Source organism: Haliaeetus albicilla, chromosome 27 (genome assembly GCF_947461875.1).
Source record: "Haliaeetus albicilla chromosome 27, bHalAlb1.1, whole genome shotgun sequence".
NCBI classification, from domain to species: domain Eukaryota; kingdom Metazoa; phylum Chordata; class Aves; order Accipitriformes; family Accipitridae; genus Haliaeetus; species Haliaeetus albicilla.
Window position 1 is genome coordinate 19,277,864 of NC_091509.1, and position 15,207 is coordinate 19,293,070.

The following is a 15,207-nucleotide window of genomic DNA, read 5'->3' on the forward strand; positions in this document are numbered from 1 at the left end:
CCTCTATTTTCTGATACCTTGCAATTCATACAGGCTTTTTGCCTTAATTCAAATACATGGGACTTGCCTTAACAAGCAATACACATCTCACATTGAAATTCAGAAAGCAAAGTATACTGAAAGGGTGGGCTTATTTATTCAATTTAAAAATCACACAACACAGCAGCCTCCCAACTCTCACAAATCCTGTGTGCATTTTAAAGTCCACACAGGCATGAACACACTCGATCTACTGCAGTTGGATTCAATTACGCTTCAGGGAGGCAAGGGACAAACACAACAAGCCACTGGATTTTAAGTGAAATCTGTACAAGGTGTACCAACACATTTCAGTGCCAGTTCAAGTCACTTAACTATGACTGAGACGTCAGGAGAACAAACAGCACTTCTATTTACCAGAGAGAAGGGCTAAGGCTATTGGTCTAGTAATGCTGTCAACAGGCATCTTCAACCAGAGTTTAGAAGCTATTAAAAAAAGCCCAGAGAAAAAATTGTTAGGTTTTAAAGTATTAACTTTATTAATAAATATACATCCATATGATGATGTAAATACAGATCATGAACACTACTCCATTCCCATACACATAATTGCACACGAGTAGCTCAAGTTCATGGACATAGAAACATACACAGTATCTAATCAGGCTTTTTACAGCAGAGGACGGGGTGCTGATACTAGTTATTTAACAGATTACTGTTTCCCCCAAAGTAAACCTGTGGAAAAGCAAATGATGAAAGATTAAAGTATCAGAAAGTGGTTCAAATTTCAGAATACAGATTTTTTCTATTTGGAAAAAAAAAAATCACAAGGAGAAAGGTCTAGTCTCTACTGAAGTCATAAATATATTTAAGCAGTGTTAAAATATATGCATTAAAATAGAGAAGAATAAACTTCTTTTGTGGTCAGAAATGAAGTCTGCAATTTGAAGTATTTATGATTGTTACCAACTGTTTTAACTGTCAACTCTAAGGATAGCATGAAACATTATTATACATATAACAAAGAACAGCAGAGTCACAGCTGATGAAACCATCGGACAAATGACTTCACATTGCTCTGCCTTTTAAAGCTCTTCAAAAATGGGGGAGGGAGTTAAATTCTCATCTGAATTACTCTGTGTATTGTAGTTCCAAGTAATTCTTTTCACAGACACATCACTTTTCACTGACAAGGCTTGGTTTTGTCCTGACTGAACTCTAAGATCTTTCAGACAAAATGAAAATATATTCATTCAGAACAGAGATCTTCAATGGCTCTTGATACATAGTTATTTTGATTAGTTTAAACTAAATCCAAGATATAAAGAACATTGCTTTAATGACAAAGCTAACTGCTGATTTTAAAAATACTATCTTTGATATCAAAGTCAGCCACTTCTGATGGTATCTGATTTTTTTCTGCCAAAATATGGTGCTAGCATCTTGAATATGTCCAGTGCAAGACTTTATAGTAGCAAAATTATTTGGTTTTAAAGTTTAAGTAAATTTAGTCAGAAACTGAATAGTAGTTACTATATGTATATTAAACAGTGAACTTGTATAGCATCATTAAGGAATAATAGCAAGCTAATATATTTCATTTGTGCATAAATAAGACGTTAGAAACTTGATAATTAAAAGAAATTATTAAAAAACAAACTTGACATGTAGATCTTCTGAACAGTGTTAACACACAACAGTGATCCTAGCTTATGAATAGCTGAATTATGATATATAATATAAAATAAGCAATTTACCTTACAAGTAACGTTTTCATACTATGGGGGGAAAAGGCCAGTTTTCCCATTGGTACTAATAAAGTTTAGGCATTAACATGCTGTTTCAGTGTTTCTCATGGAAAGAAAGGTGTTGGAAAAAAAAGCACAATGTATTCTGCAGATTATACATAGGAAAAGCAGAAATATTTGAAAATTCCACTTCTAGTTCACTTTGAATCTCTTAACTTCTTTTTTCTTCCCCTCACTGCATGGCACCAGTAAACTATAGTCAGAGAAAAAATAAACCAGAATTAGGAAATGCCCAGCAGTGCACTTCTGGTCTCCTTGCTAAATCTAGAGTGCCAGGCAGCCCATTACAGACTCTCTGAACACTTTTCTACTTTATGCTCATCATTTCACAATTGACAACGTTAATTGTTTTTTACTGGGATTATATTCCATCTGATATAATTAATAAACACTGTAATGAACAGAAATTGCTTAGATGATTTCATTATTTCATCAGCATACTTGAATACAAAATTCATTATACTAGCAGAACAGCAATACATCTGCATTATCTCCTGACACACAGTACAGCACCATTGAGTAGATGCACAAGTGAGAAACCGAACAGGAGCAAACAGGATAAACAGGAGGAGGTAAGAAGTGGAGTTTCTCCAAGGTACAGTGGTGACATGCAACACGTTCCTTGCCAGCGAGGTGTGACTCTCCTGCAGTTATTACATTCAGCTGAAGAGGACTGCTTTCCCAGCTGAGTTCAGGAAAGACTTAAAGCAGTCTTTTGTTGAAAAATCATCTGATTAAAAATTCCCAATACAATACAGATCCTGAGGGTGAATTAACTCATGTTAGCATTTTGCATGTGTCAGAAGTTACATCATTCTGAGAAAGACTGCTAAATTTCAGACTTGCGAGTTTGTTGAGGAACAGAATGTATAACTGGATTTCATAGCTTCAGCACGAAGAAACTATTTTTTAGTAGCAGTTTAGCTGCCATTAGTTCATCTATCGACTAAGGAGCCATCCAGTATAGTTGAGGTTCATTGTCTTAGTTGCCAGTGCATACACAGTTCCCCCAAAACAATTCAACACACCTATTGTAAAGTACAGCATAAAGTCCAGCTCAATATGTGTTAGGCATCACTGGAACACCTGAAGGCTTGCTGCTTTTTTCCTGATAAAAAAGGTATGAAACATGACATCTGTTTCTTAAGTTGTCATCACTGAAATCAAGAGTTCTCATCAAAATGACAGCAGGCCAGAATAGCATTTATGTTAACAAAAATTATCAGCATCATTACTCATTCAGCACAGGCTCAATTAACCCAAATTTTTATGCTCCCCCAAATCTGCAAACTCTGTATGTTCCCCCTCCCCAGATATTTGAAGCTACACATTTATCATAATGTCATATTATATGTGAAACAACTTAAACATAAACTTTCTTCGGGGGGGGGGGGGGGGGGGAGCATTAATTCCAGTGAAATAAATTTAGAAAAAACAATATGCAACATTGAGGACTGATTTTTTTGAAGTCTAGATTAAAGTGTTTTACACACACACTCACACACTCTCCCACACGTAAAAAAAAAAAATTAAACGCACCCAGTTGAAAAATGGAACATTTCTTTTGGGAGGAGGGGAGGTTTTAGTTTGAGTCAAGAAAGGTATTTATAGTTAACCAACAACATTTTTTTCAGCTTGCATGCATAGATGAATTACTTCATATCTGGGGTCTAGCAGTGCAGTAAACTGCATCCTGTTTGCATCAGGTATACAGTTTGCTTTTATAAATCATGAAAATGGCGTCCTTTGGTAGATATATAAGCTTCCATAACTTAAATATAGTATAAGTGTCAAACAATGAAATAACTGTATTTCCAGGAATATCTGGCAAAACTAAGTCTGAAAACTTGGCAACAGTGTATATTTAAAAAGTTTAATTTGTAAACATTATAGATTAATACTTTAAAAGCTATTAAACTGTTGCCACCTAAGCACAGATTTTAAAGGCAAAACCCAGTGTAAATAGCTATTTACAGATTTAAGAACATACTGTTCAATATTAACCAAGTGCGTAACTAGAATGAATAGTTCTTAATTTCCTATAAAATATTTCAAATTTCAAAGAATTATTTGTGGTTTGGTATACATACTATTAGGCATTTCAAAATTACACAGCAGAATCCTGTAACAGCATAACTAAAAGAACAGCTATCACCTAAAGGCAAATTAGCTCGTATTAATAAGGCGCTGTGAAGCTGTAACGTGCTGTACAAATGCTCAGTTTTCCTTAATATTTTCAAAAATATTTTTGGAGCATCAGTTGAAATTCACTTAATGCTACAACTCCAGAAACAAAAGCCACCTGAAATCAGCACTTTAAAAAAAGGTTGGGTTTTATTGTTTGTTTGTTTTTTAAGTTTTTAAGTATCTATTTGAGGTCTGTAGAAGCTCCTGCAGAAGTGGAAAATGTAGCTTGCTGCTTTCTTAATCGATTTTTTCTTATCAAGTAAGAACTCATCTGGCCGAGTTCCTTATTGTGGGATAGGCCACATCATGAACCAACAGCCAGCTAATTCTGTCCTTCTTATTTCAATTATTTAATGCATAACGACACAACTAGATTTACCAGAAATTGAATGTAAAACTAGAAACATGGACATTACTTAAGTATCGACACCAAGGCATAATGCATCACTTCAGACTTTCTTATAAATTATGACTTAAAACCAACAAAAAAACTTTTTAAACCAGTACCTTCTCAACATTGAAAAGTTACTGAATTGCACCCGTAGCCTATGGCATTATTTGAATAAAAATAAAATCTAGAATCTCAGACTTAGGCAAACACTACAACAAAATGCAAGAAACATGCCAAAATTCAGAGTAAAGCAGATTAGTAAGGAGTTACTAATTCCCTCCTTTCATTCATTAGGCTGTTTGATTTTGCTACTAGTTTCACCAGCAGCATGTACTCCTCTGTTATGCACCATAGGGTAGGGAAAAGCTGCACTGCCACAAGTATAACTTAGATTTGCAAGCCGTGATAGAGCTTTAATGCTACCTGGAGGTCTGCCTGGGCTGACTTTGTATCCTGCTGCTTTAGTTGTACCCAAGGGTCTGCCTGGACTTGTCTTAAATCCAGCTGCTTTGGTGGTCCCCAGGGGTCGACCTGTGCTGGTTCGGTACCCTGCTGATTTTGTGGTCCCTGATGGCCTTCCACGTTTACCAGATCGGTTGAGGTTTTTCTTTTTCTTTAGTTCATCTTTTGTCTCTATATTCCTGCCACTTGTGGTCTGCAAGTGCGATTCATTCAACGCATCTTGTCTCTGGCATGCAATTGGTTTGTGGCTGACTGCGTGGCTGTATTTACTTTGCTGTGTGGCATACAAGTCAAACTGATCGGCAGATCTCACATTGTCTTCGTTAAGGCAAGAACTCTTGCCGGTCCCACAGAAAGCTGTATTACTGCTGGCAACAGGGTGCATCATTTTCTACCAAAAATAAGAGAGACAAATACGTATCAATATATAATAATACTGCAGCGTTCCACAAGTGAGAATCTTTCAAAAGCTACCTCTATTTCTTAAAATTAGTCTGAACTACTTTGTCTATTTTTAATAAACAGTATTGATGTCAGTAAATTACTTTTTTATATTAGTTTTATTAAGCTTTCGCTTGAGGTTTTGCACTGTAACCTTTACACATAGTTAAAAATGACAATTAAAACCATGTATTATTCAGATAGGTATAATTGGGGAAGAAGTATGTTACAGAACTAAACAAGAGCATTTAAGCAACCAAATATACAATATACACTCACCCACCATAGTTTCAAAACCTTTCTAACTGAATCTCATGTAAATTCTAGCCATCTAGTTGTTAAGATTAACCCATCGCTTGTGAGTCAAGGAAAAATATGGTTATCACTCTCTTGATTTAGTAGATACAGGCTCCTGAAGATTTTTTTTTCGTTTAACTGCAGCAAATTAATAAAGCACTGATCAGTTTTGTCATTTCTTGTCACAATTAATGTGACAGGAAGAAACAGGTTATGCATTCAGCAAAGACAATGGTGCCATAGTTGGGAAAGCAGACGTACGGAATGAATCTATTACAAAGTACAAGATACTAGACTGCAGAAAACCCACTGCTGTCCTAGTTAAAAGAGCAGGTGCAAGTTGCTGGTAATGCCAACTCTGAGGTAACAACTTTGGGAAAAACAACACAACTCCTGTTACAGACGTGCACGCTGTCACACATCTCCAAATATTCTGGAAAACAAACGTGGTCCGTCAAGGTCATCAACTGTTTTATATAGCCTGCTCTTTTCGTTAGACAAAAACAACTTGAGCTGTGCTCTGTTTACAGAGGTTTACTTGTTTAAACAAGAATCAAAACCCTATCTTCAGGATGGCAGAAGGGTGACTCTCACCTGCATGTTACTGTAGGCTAAGCCCTGTTCCAATGGACAAACTGATGTCCAGCTGCTAGAAATCATGTACGGCCACCATCATAATTACGAACAACTATTTCTAAGTAAACTGGTTATGCTTGTATCTATCATATCAAATCCCTGCAGCATATGTACTGGGGCAGAATCACAACAACTAACAATATTACTAGTATTCTGAAACGTTTTTAGGATTAATGCTTCTAAATACCAACTGCACAGATACTGCCTCAGATTTCTTAAGAGTGGCAATACCATAAGAAGGCAGCAAGGCACACAAGGAGCAACATGATCTTTTCATCCATTCAATTATACTGTTTCTACAACTTAAATAAGCTGTAAATACTCAGTTTAAGATAGTAATATTTAACCATGCTGAAGACAAGATTAAGCCAATCAATACCTGGCACATCAGAGTGCTTCTGCGCCCTACAGTCATGCTTAGGACACCAAATATTTCTTCCTGTGGTAAATTTCTCTAGTAGATAAGGTCTGGAAGATTTATTGTATTTTCCCTGCAGTAGCTCTGGAATATCTCCTACAGCAACCCAATTTAAACTCTACCATTGATTACTGAATTTATTTGGCAGTTATGAATGTCTCCTCCCAGCCAGAGAGAAAGCGTACAGCAGAGACAGTCTGTTTACCCAGGAGTAAATCCCCGTGCCCTTTTCTTCTGATTACAATGGATACATTCCCAGAGTAACACCCAATTTACAATTTACCTTGGCTCATCAAATGCGCATTACAGTGTATGCATTACTCTTGTGCAAATACTCAAATATGGTTTTATGTCAAATAGTGAAATTATGATAGCAATATCGTTTAAATATTTAAATATTCTAGCAGAGATTATCTGAGCGCTACAAGTCTGGTCTGCTGAAGGGGGTACGGTGCAACAAATGTGAAACCACTGTTATTGCAGGTGTTGACTAGCAAATGAAACAACTAAGAATAATTAGCAAGTCTGCACTTCAGCAAAGAACAAGTAAGCTACAGGTCAAGAGACCAGACAGACTTTTCTGTGCAGCAATAAAAAGGAAGCTTAAGGTTTTCTACAATTAGCAGTCAAAAAAAAAAGTTACCTTCCTTTAACCCCACTAGAATAGGGCCCACAATATCACAAAAAATACCTGAGATTTTTCATGATACGTAATTGCCAACATAAGGGTTCTGATACTGTACTTCTGCTGCTGAGAGAGTAAGCCCAGCGGCTCCGAAAGGCTATTCATCTGTTTGTTGATACACTAGAGGACACTTGGAATGGTTAGCAGCATTCTTGTCTCAGTACTCACTTTAAACGCAGGAACACTGGCTTCACCCCAAAAAGCCGCTCCAAGCTCGACTGCCACAAAGAAGGATCAGTTCAGCTGCCCAGTATCCAAAGAACACACCAGAGCAGGGAGAAGGCACTGAATAAAGTGAGGGCCCCTGGTATTTCTCAGGAGATCGACCACCACTCAGACTTGTTCCTGTCTATGTTACACTCCTATTCTCTGCTTTTTCTCCTCATTACAGTCAGGGGGGGTTTCCTACATCCTTCCTGAGAACTATCGCAGGTACTCCTAGACAGTGAATATATCCTGCTGTAACTGCCAAACGTTGGAGCTTCATCACCATATGCATGTGTTTTGTGTCTACTGTAATATCCCTGAGAGCTCTTGACAAACACTAACTTTACATACAAAACCTGGCTGATGCTAGTTTACCTTCCATCTGGCAACAGCCAGTATCACTGTAATTGATGAAAGAAGAAAGACATACAAATCAGTAACTGTTTAAAATTTCTTACAAGAGGAAGCTTAAAAAAAACCCCCACAATGTTGGTGGAAGACAGCCAATGGGATTTTTTTTAATGCTTCCCCCCCACACCGTTTTTCATCAAACCATGAAAATTTCAAGGAGTAGCCAAGGTTCGTATTGTGTTTTCTGATTTAAGACTTTTTTTGAAAAGTTTTAAAAAGGAAATCTGTAATCGAGCTTAATTACCCTAACATGGACATCTCCAGCATAATTTTACTTCATTCACATTACAGCAGGGAATAAAAGAATGTAGTGAGTCTATCTGTAGAGTGGAAACAGGTTTCTTGGCAGGGAGATATACAGCATAAATGAGAATTGGTATAAAATGCAAAGCTACACCAATTTAAAAATCACACTGTAGCTAAACTGTGGAGCCAAACACATACAACTTTGTGTGCGAGCATTCTTAAATAAAACTGGCCAGAAAAGTTTTCAGTGAAATTGAACTTACTTGTTTTAAACCTGTAAGCAGACATGTAAAAGAAATTTGCAACAGTTTACTTAAATCAAGTTTTTAAACTGATTCAACTGACTAGTTGAATGTTTCTATGTAAACAAATAGTTAAGATGAGGCATTGTAGTAACAAAATTTAGTCATATTTCAAAAAGATTTTTACTGGAAAGTGGCTGTAAAGGATTTTCTGTATGGATCCTTTTCTATCTGGTAATTTATTTCTATACAAATGCTGGGGAAAGGAGGACACAACTGGATAAGCTAGCTTTGGGAAAAGAGAGGCAGCATTAGAGCTTCCCATGCAACGAAGCACAGAAGCCCCACAGCTGCTAGAAATAAAGAAAGAAACAGGACCATCCATCCAGGACCCACAAAGCTTTGCTGTGGGGGGATTTCTGGGCATTGTAACAACCCCTCCTTTTAAAGTACAGCTGCACTGCCACTCTCCTGCAAAGTTAACCTGCTTTAGCACCAGCGTGGTGAGTCTGAAGTTTTGTTTTGCTCAGATGACAGCCAGGCATCGGTCAATACACAACGTATGAGGCTGCTGTTAGGATTTTTTTGTATTTCAGAGTCAAGCTTGATATTGTTTGCTTTATTCTGCTGGGAGATGAAACAGTGTGCTGGTTTTGGCTGGGATAGAGTTAATTTTCTTCATAGTAGCTAGTATGGGGCTATGTTTTGGATTTGTGCTGAAAACAGTGTTGATAATAGAGATGTTTTCATTATTGCTAAGCAGTGCTTACACAGAGTCAAGACCTTTTCTGCTTCTCATCCCACCCCACCAGCCAGCAGGCTGGGGGTGCACAAGAAGTTGGCAGGGGACACAGCCAGGACAGCTGACCCCAACTGACCCAAGGGATATTCCAGACCATATGACATCATACTCAGCATATAAAGCCGGAGGAAGAAGAAGGGGGGGACGTTTGGAGCGATGGCATTTGTCTTCCCAAGTCACTGTTAGGCGTGATGGAGCCCTGCTTTCCTGGAGATGGCTGAACACCTGCCTGCTCATGGGCGGTGGGGAATGAATTCCTTGTCTTGCTTTGCTTGCATGCACAGCTTTTGCTTTACCTGTTAAACTGTCTTTATCTCAACCCACGAGTTTTCTCACGTTTACTCTTCTGCTTCTCTCCCCCCTCCCACCGGTGGGGGGAGTGAGCGAGCGGCTGTGTGGGGCTTAGTTACCAGCTGGGGTTAAAACACGACAAACAGAAACCACATTATAGGCAATACAGACACAGCAAGAAACTTATGAAATTTCACCTAATTCCACTGATATTACAGGTTTTGGACAGACAGAGAGTCCATCCTTGTATCCCCAAATACAGGTTAACATACTGCACAGCTCTAGCTTTTAACTGCTAAGGCTTCTGTTACCGGTATGGGCCGTCCCTCTCTAGGCTTGAAACTATGCAGAAAATCCCCATTCGTGTCTTGTTCACTACACAAAATTTTTAAGATCAAAGCTACTCACATCACATTACATAAGAACACCCTCTTGGATTGTGACATGACGCTGTCTTTAGCTTTCAAACATCACGCCCTTTGCTTTCTTCATGGGCAGAATTTAGCTGCCAGCATAGACAAGATGAAAACTTTCACGAGCAAAGAAAGTACACAAGCTCCCAGAACAGGCACTTGCTCATTACCTATTGTATACTGAGTACTGGACCTGCGATCCATTATCTGCATTAGCAGAATAATCAGTTCCAATATAAGAAGCAGGCAACTGCTCTGGACTCACCCACCCCAGCCTGCTTTCTGTAACTGCAGCCTGGTTAGCACCAGAACAGTCCTGACTCAGCAACTGCGTTTGACTTCTGGTAAAACACGCTTGAGTCTGAACAAAACTGGAAGTACGTCTATATTATAGCTTTTCAAATGATGGAATACCAGGAAAGGTAAACTCCTATCGCCAACAGGGACAATTTTTTTTTAATGAGGGTTAGTATATAAAACCCACTCATTTTTCTGAAGTTTTCCACAGCTGAGCTTGCAATAGTTTCAACAGTGTTGATGGAGCTGTAGGAGGCTGTAGAAGTACATTTTCATCATCATCCAACACATAAAAAGTATATGACATGCTAAAAACCACAAGCAGCTACAAGTATTATTTCTGCACTAGTACTCTGAACGTCACTTCTACCAATTAAAACCATTGCAGTGGAGCACAGGACCAGCTCTGTTCAAGATCTCTGCATAAAGAATGCTCTATGCCACATACAACAGCGCAGGGCCTGCAGGCCCTGGGGAATACCAAAGGGCTCATTTTCCTTGCAGGGCGGGAGTTTAAGCAGCAGCAGCGATATTTTCCCTTTCAAGATTGCAACAGAGATACAGTATATGTTCTGCTCTTCTCTCTCAGGATAGCTGGTGTGAGAAATACTTTCATCACTCAGTTAAAAGAAAGAATTACGTAAATTTAAATGTTTTTCAAGTGTCCCTTTTATTGTCAGCTCCTTTTCTCCACATTAACTCTTGCTAAAGTAGGGCCTTACCCAAATTTTAAAAACCTGTAACCACTTGTTTTCACAATGTTGCACCCACCTTAAGTATTCCCATAAATGTAAATATTTTAAAAATACTAACTATGAAATCCTATCAGTGGCACAACATACACTGTAACACCTGAACCTACATTTGAAATCTAATCTACTTCTGAAGCTAGATAACCAGTTTCTCCAAACTGTGCTGACGAAGCACTTTCTGCAGTTGATTGCGTAATATGATTTTTCTCGACACTAGATAAAATATATTAAAAACAGCCCAAATATAAGAACAATTTATTTACAGCAGCGACTTGCTAGAGCTACTACATGACACTATGTTGTCTCTTCAATTTGCAGTCTCATGATTTTGAAAAGTTTCTTTCTCAATTAGTCTTAGTGCAAAAAGACTAAGAAATTAAGAGTTCCCCAAGCAATACAAAAACTTAGAAGTATTCCTCCGGTGACCCAGCATCATTTTCTTACATGATGGTAGTTAAGGGAAGAGTTATTTGGAGCTGATATACCCACCCCCTTCAAATTCCTCTTCCCCAGATGTGCCAGGCGGAGGGGGAGCCTTCCCTCACAAAGGGGCTGTGACTCCTGCTCCTTACTGGAGAGCTGCAACCTGGGTGTATCCCTGCCTCTGGGAGTTCAAGTCTCTCTACTCAGGCACCCTTGGAGAAACAGTGCTCTCCAAAGGCTAAACACCAGCTTTGTATTAAACACAGAGATCAGCGCTGCTCTCACAAAGATTAGATGTTGTCAGGCGCTAGCTAGGCTAAGTGTTAAGTAAACTGTGAACTTTTAGGGATCGTTCATGATGTGATTGCAGAACCAAGCAAACAAGTAATTGTTAGGCTTTCTAACCTTAAAAGACAAGTAAGTCATATCGAAGGGCAGAGTTTCACTAGATGCTAACATCAGCAAGAATGTCAGCTGACTTCTTCCCACCCTAAAATTAAGATCATATAACCATGTGATAATGAGAAACAGAACACCTGAGAGGGTTAAGATAGCTTCACAAAAATTAAGGAAGATCACATCAATGATTTAATTAACTGTGCACCTCCAGTTACACTGACACAATTGACAGTTTGGTTTCATAATCAGTAGAAACCACTCCGAATCCGCCTTTTTTCTGAACGGGACAATCTTGCCCTTTCGTCTTCTCCCACATTCCCACTCCTTGTGCCAACACTAACTATTGTGCAAGAGCAGGACAAACCAACACAAGGGATCTAACCTAGGTGAAAACTAAACCAACAAGAAAGCAAAAGCAGCAGTCAGCTGGCATTAAGGCAAGACAGGAACAGAAACAAGCATTTCCATTAGAAGCACAGAGACAGAGGCCCCAGGTCAGCCTAAGCCACGTTACCCACTGGCTGCCACTGACCCACTCGCCATTGGTCCCAGTTACTTAAAAAACTAACTAGACCTCAAAAAGATGACTTTGACAACTTAATGGACTTAAAAGACCTGAATGAAGGGTATGACAAGTCCCAAACACAGCACCAGGGAATGGAGGTTGGCGAAAACGCCCACAGCTGGGGATGGGGCAGCGCAGAATCAAGGCAGCCATCAGGCCAGATAGACTGGCTTAGAAAACTAAGGTTGTGAAACTGCACCCTGATTATTCTGTGGTTCTGTAATTGCCAAACTTCAAGGCAATCCAAATATGCATATGAATGACGGAGCAGGTAGAGGTAGATCTTTACAAAGAAAGGATTATTAGTGTTTGTGAAATTGTCCATTCACCTCAAGGAGCTATTCCCAGGTAAACAGGAGCAGACCTCACCACAGCCTAGAACAATGGCTTTGAGGAGCTCAAGATGCTTATTCATCTCTGTGGGTGTTCTCGCCCACCCGCTCTTCTCCCCAGGGAACAGACCTCGATGTAGTCTAGAACAATAGCTCGGAGAGGTAAGAGGTGCTCATTCATCTCAGTGGGTGTTCTCACCTACCCTCTCCTCTTTCCCTAGCCTCCTCCCACAAAAGGGTTTTGAAGCTTAAGAGATAGATCAAACACCTCCTTCCTGATGTGCATTTCCACGGTGTTTCTCTGCAACAGGACTGGTGCAAAAGGCTCCAGGCACCTGTCAACACACCCAAACACAGCCACTGCAGCATACTTATGCTAGACCACAGAAAGACAAAGTCCACTTGTTGAATCTGTTCAACAATGGTCAATGGACAAATGTGGGACTTTTTTTCTTTAAGATTGCATCTAAAACCTGAAGGATAGAGATACAGACAAAAAGAAAAAGTTGTAAGAGAAAGTGTGGCATCTGAAGACTGAAATAGAAATAAACCATAATTTAAGAAATATATTAACTCAGTGTTCCTCCTTCTCTTTCATTTTACAAAAATAAAACCCACGTGGATCAAAACAACTGTTACTTTCTTTAGAGAGATATCCAGAAAGAAATGCATACAAATTAAAGGTGCAACTACTTACTAATTAATTACCCCAGAAGGGCTATGCACGAATAAGGATGTACTAAACTATCTGTATCTATATGCAAGAAAATACACCACTCACACACGTTATGCTAGAACGCAAAGAGGCACAGAAGGAACATATCAGAGGCTATCCAGATACCGTGACGTGCAGGTGAACGAAGGCAGCCGCTACCCAGGTACGCCAAGGAAAGACATCCATGGACTGTACGTACGCGTTAAGATCCCACACGCTAATGGAAATCCAAGTAAAAAGCACTGCATATACACTATCCCCACGCACAAGAGCTGTAGGTGCTGAAGGGAATAATTCCTGAGCGCGGCGGAGTGACCAGGCTGGGACGCAGCAGGAGGCCCCAGCTCCACCTGAAGAGGCCAAGGGCCAGCTGAGGGGACAAAGGGGCGGCACAGCTCCCTCCGGCCCCGGCCCGCCGCCTCAGCTGCCACCACAGCCGCGCCTGGGGTCACTGCGGGGGAAAGGGGGCTCGCCTCGCGTGTCACCTGTCTTGCGTGGGCAGCAAGAAAGAGGGCCCGGCCCACCCCCCCCCCCCGCCTTGGCCCAGGGCACGGCCCGGCTCCCTCCCGCCCGGGCGGGGGGACAGCGGGACGGGGCGGCGATGGCGCAGCTCCCCTCCCGCGGCCCTGCGGGGCCGAGCTCCCGTACCCGGGAACGGAGCGCAGGCGGCCCCCTCCCACACCCCACCGTGAGGAGACCGGGGGATCCCCCTCAGCGGCGGGGCTGGACGCGGCCGGCGGGGGAGGGGAGGGGAGCGAAGCTCCAGCTCGGCTCCGCTCCGCTCCCCTCCCCCGCCGGCCGCGTCTCCATCTTGCCCGCCCGCCGCTTACCCACCGCGCGGAGAAGGGGTTGGGGGACGCGGCCCCCGGCCCGCACCTACCTGAGGAGATCGGGGCGGCCTGCAGGGCGGCGGACGAGCGGGCGGGCGGGCGGGAGCGAGCGGCCGCCTCCCCCACACCCCGCCGGGCAGCTGCAGGGAGCGGCGCTGCGGCGGGCGCGGGCGGGAGGGAGGGCGGGGCGCGCTCCCGAGCGGGGGGCCGCGCCGCGGGGGCGCGCGGGCGGCGAGCGTGCGCGCGCGGGGCGGGGCGGGGCCGAGCCGGCGGCGGGGGGGGGGCTCCTCCCGCCTCTGAGGCGCTCAGGGTGGGGGACCCGCCGCCATTTTGTCCTGCGGGCGGGAAGGTGGAGGTCGGGCGGTGGGCTGAGGTGCGAGGCGTGCAGGGAGCTGCCGAGGGGTGAGGTGAGGCCGGTCGCCCTGACGGCACCTGGCTTTCGCACACAGGAGGAGGCAGGGCCGCCGGGCAGGCAAGGAGGGCAGCTGGGATGGTGCGCGGCGACCTCGGGTGCAGGCGAGCGGTCCCCATCGCCCTGGGCGTCTTGTGACAGGGCAGGGGAGCGCTTGCACTGAGCCGTCGTTCCTGTTCTTCTCCACCACATAGCAGCATTATTCACATTCGTCTTTGCGTCTGGCTCCCAAGGATAGATCACTGATCTATTGTATAGTAAAATAAACCATACAACGTGTCCTGTGTATGTTAAATACCATAAATGGTTAAGCATGTTCATGAAAGCTGATTCAGGATGCTTGGTGGTTCCATTACTTTCATTTGGATAGAGGAGTGTGATATTTTCTGCCCCAAAAGTACATGTGTTGCAGTCAAGCTTTAGGGTTGTATTAAAATAACATATTAGGTTAGTTCTCTTACACTGCAATGAAGACAGCAGCCATTTCCAATGTAAATCATACAAGGGTTGAGTCCATGTACCATTAGCCACTGGTGTTTTGCAGCACCAGCTACAATGAAGTACTG

General features: G+C 41.9%; 1 protein-coding gene across 2 annotated transcripts; it reads right to left on the bottom strand.

The window, feature by feature from the left end:
- Positions 1-491: 491 nt before the first annotated feature.
- Positions 492-14,430, bottom strand: C27H5orf24 (chromosome 27 C5orf24 homolog). Of its 2 annotated transcripts, XM_069772252.1 has the most exons (3): positions 14,280-14,426; positions 4,789-5,218; positions 492-2,895 (listed from the first exon to the last, which is right to left on the bottom strand). In XM_069772252.1, the coding sequence occupies exons 2-3, from the start codon at positions 5,213-5,215 to the stop codon at positions 2,855-2,857; spliced, it is 468 nt and encodes a 155-aa protein (XP_069628353.1). In that variant the 5' UTR covers positions 5,216-5,218; positions 14,280-14,426; the 3' UTR covers positions 492-2,854. The 2 variants fall into 2 exon arrangements, with proteins under 2 accessions (XP_069628353.1, XP_069628352.1); XM_069772251.1 differs by lacking the exon at positions 492-2,895 and having other exon boundaries at positions 2,902-5,218; positions 14,280-14,430.
- Positions 14,431-15,207: the final 777 nt, after the last annotated feature.

What these genes read in the sequence shown, in the direction of transcription:
- C27H5orf24 (XM_069772251.1), bottom strand. Translation starts at nt 5,215, where the DNA reads ATGATGCACCCTGTTGCCAGCAGTAATACAGCTTTCTGTGGGACCGGC.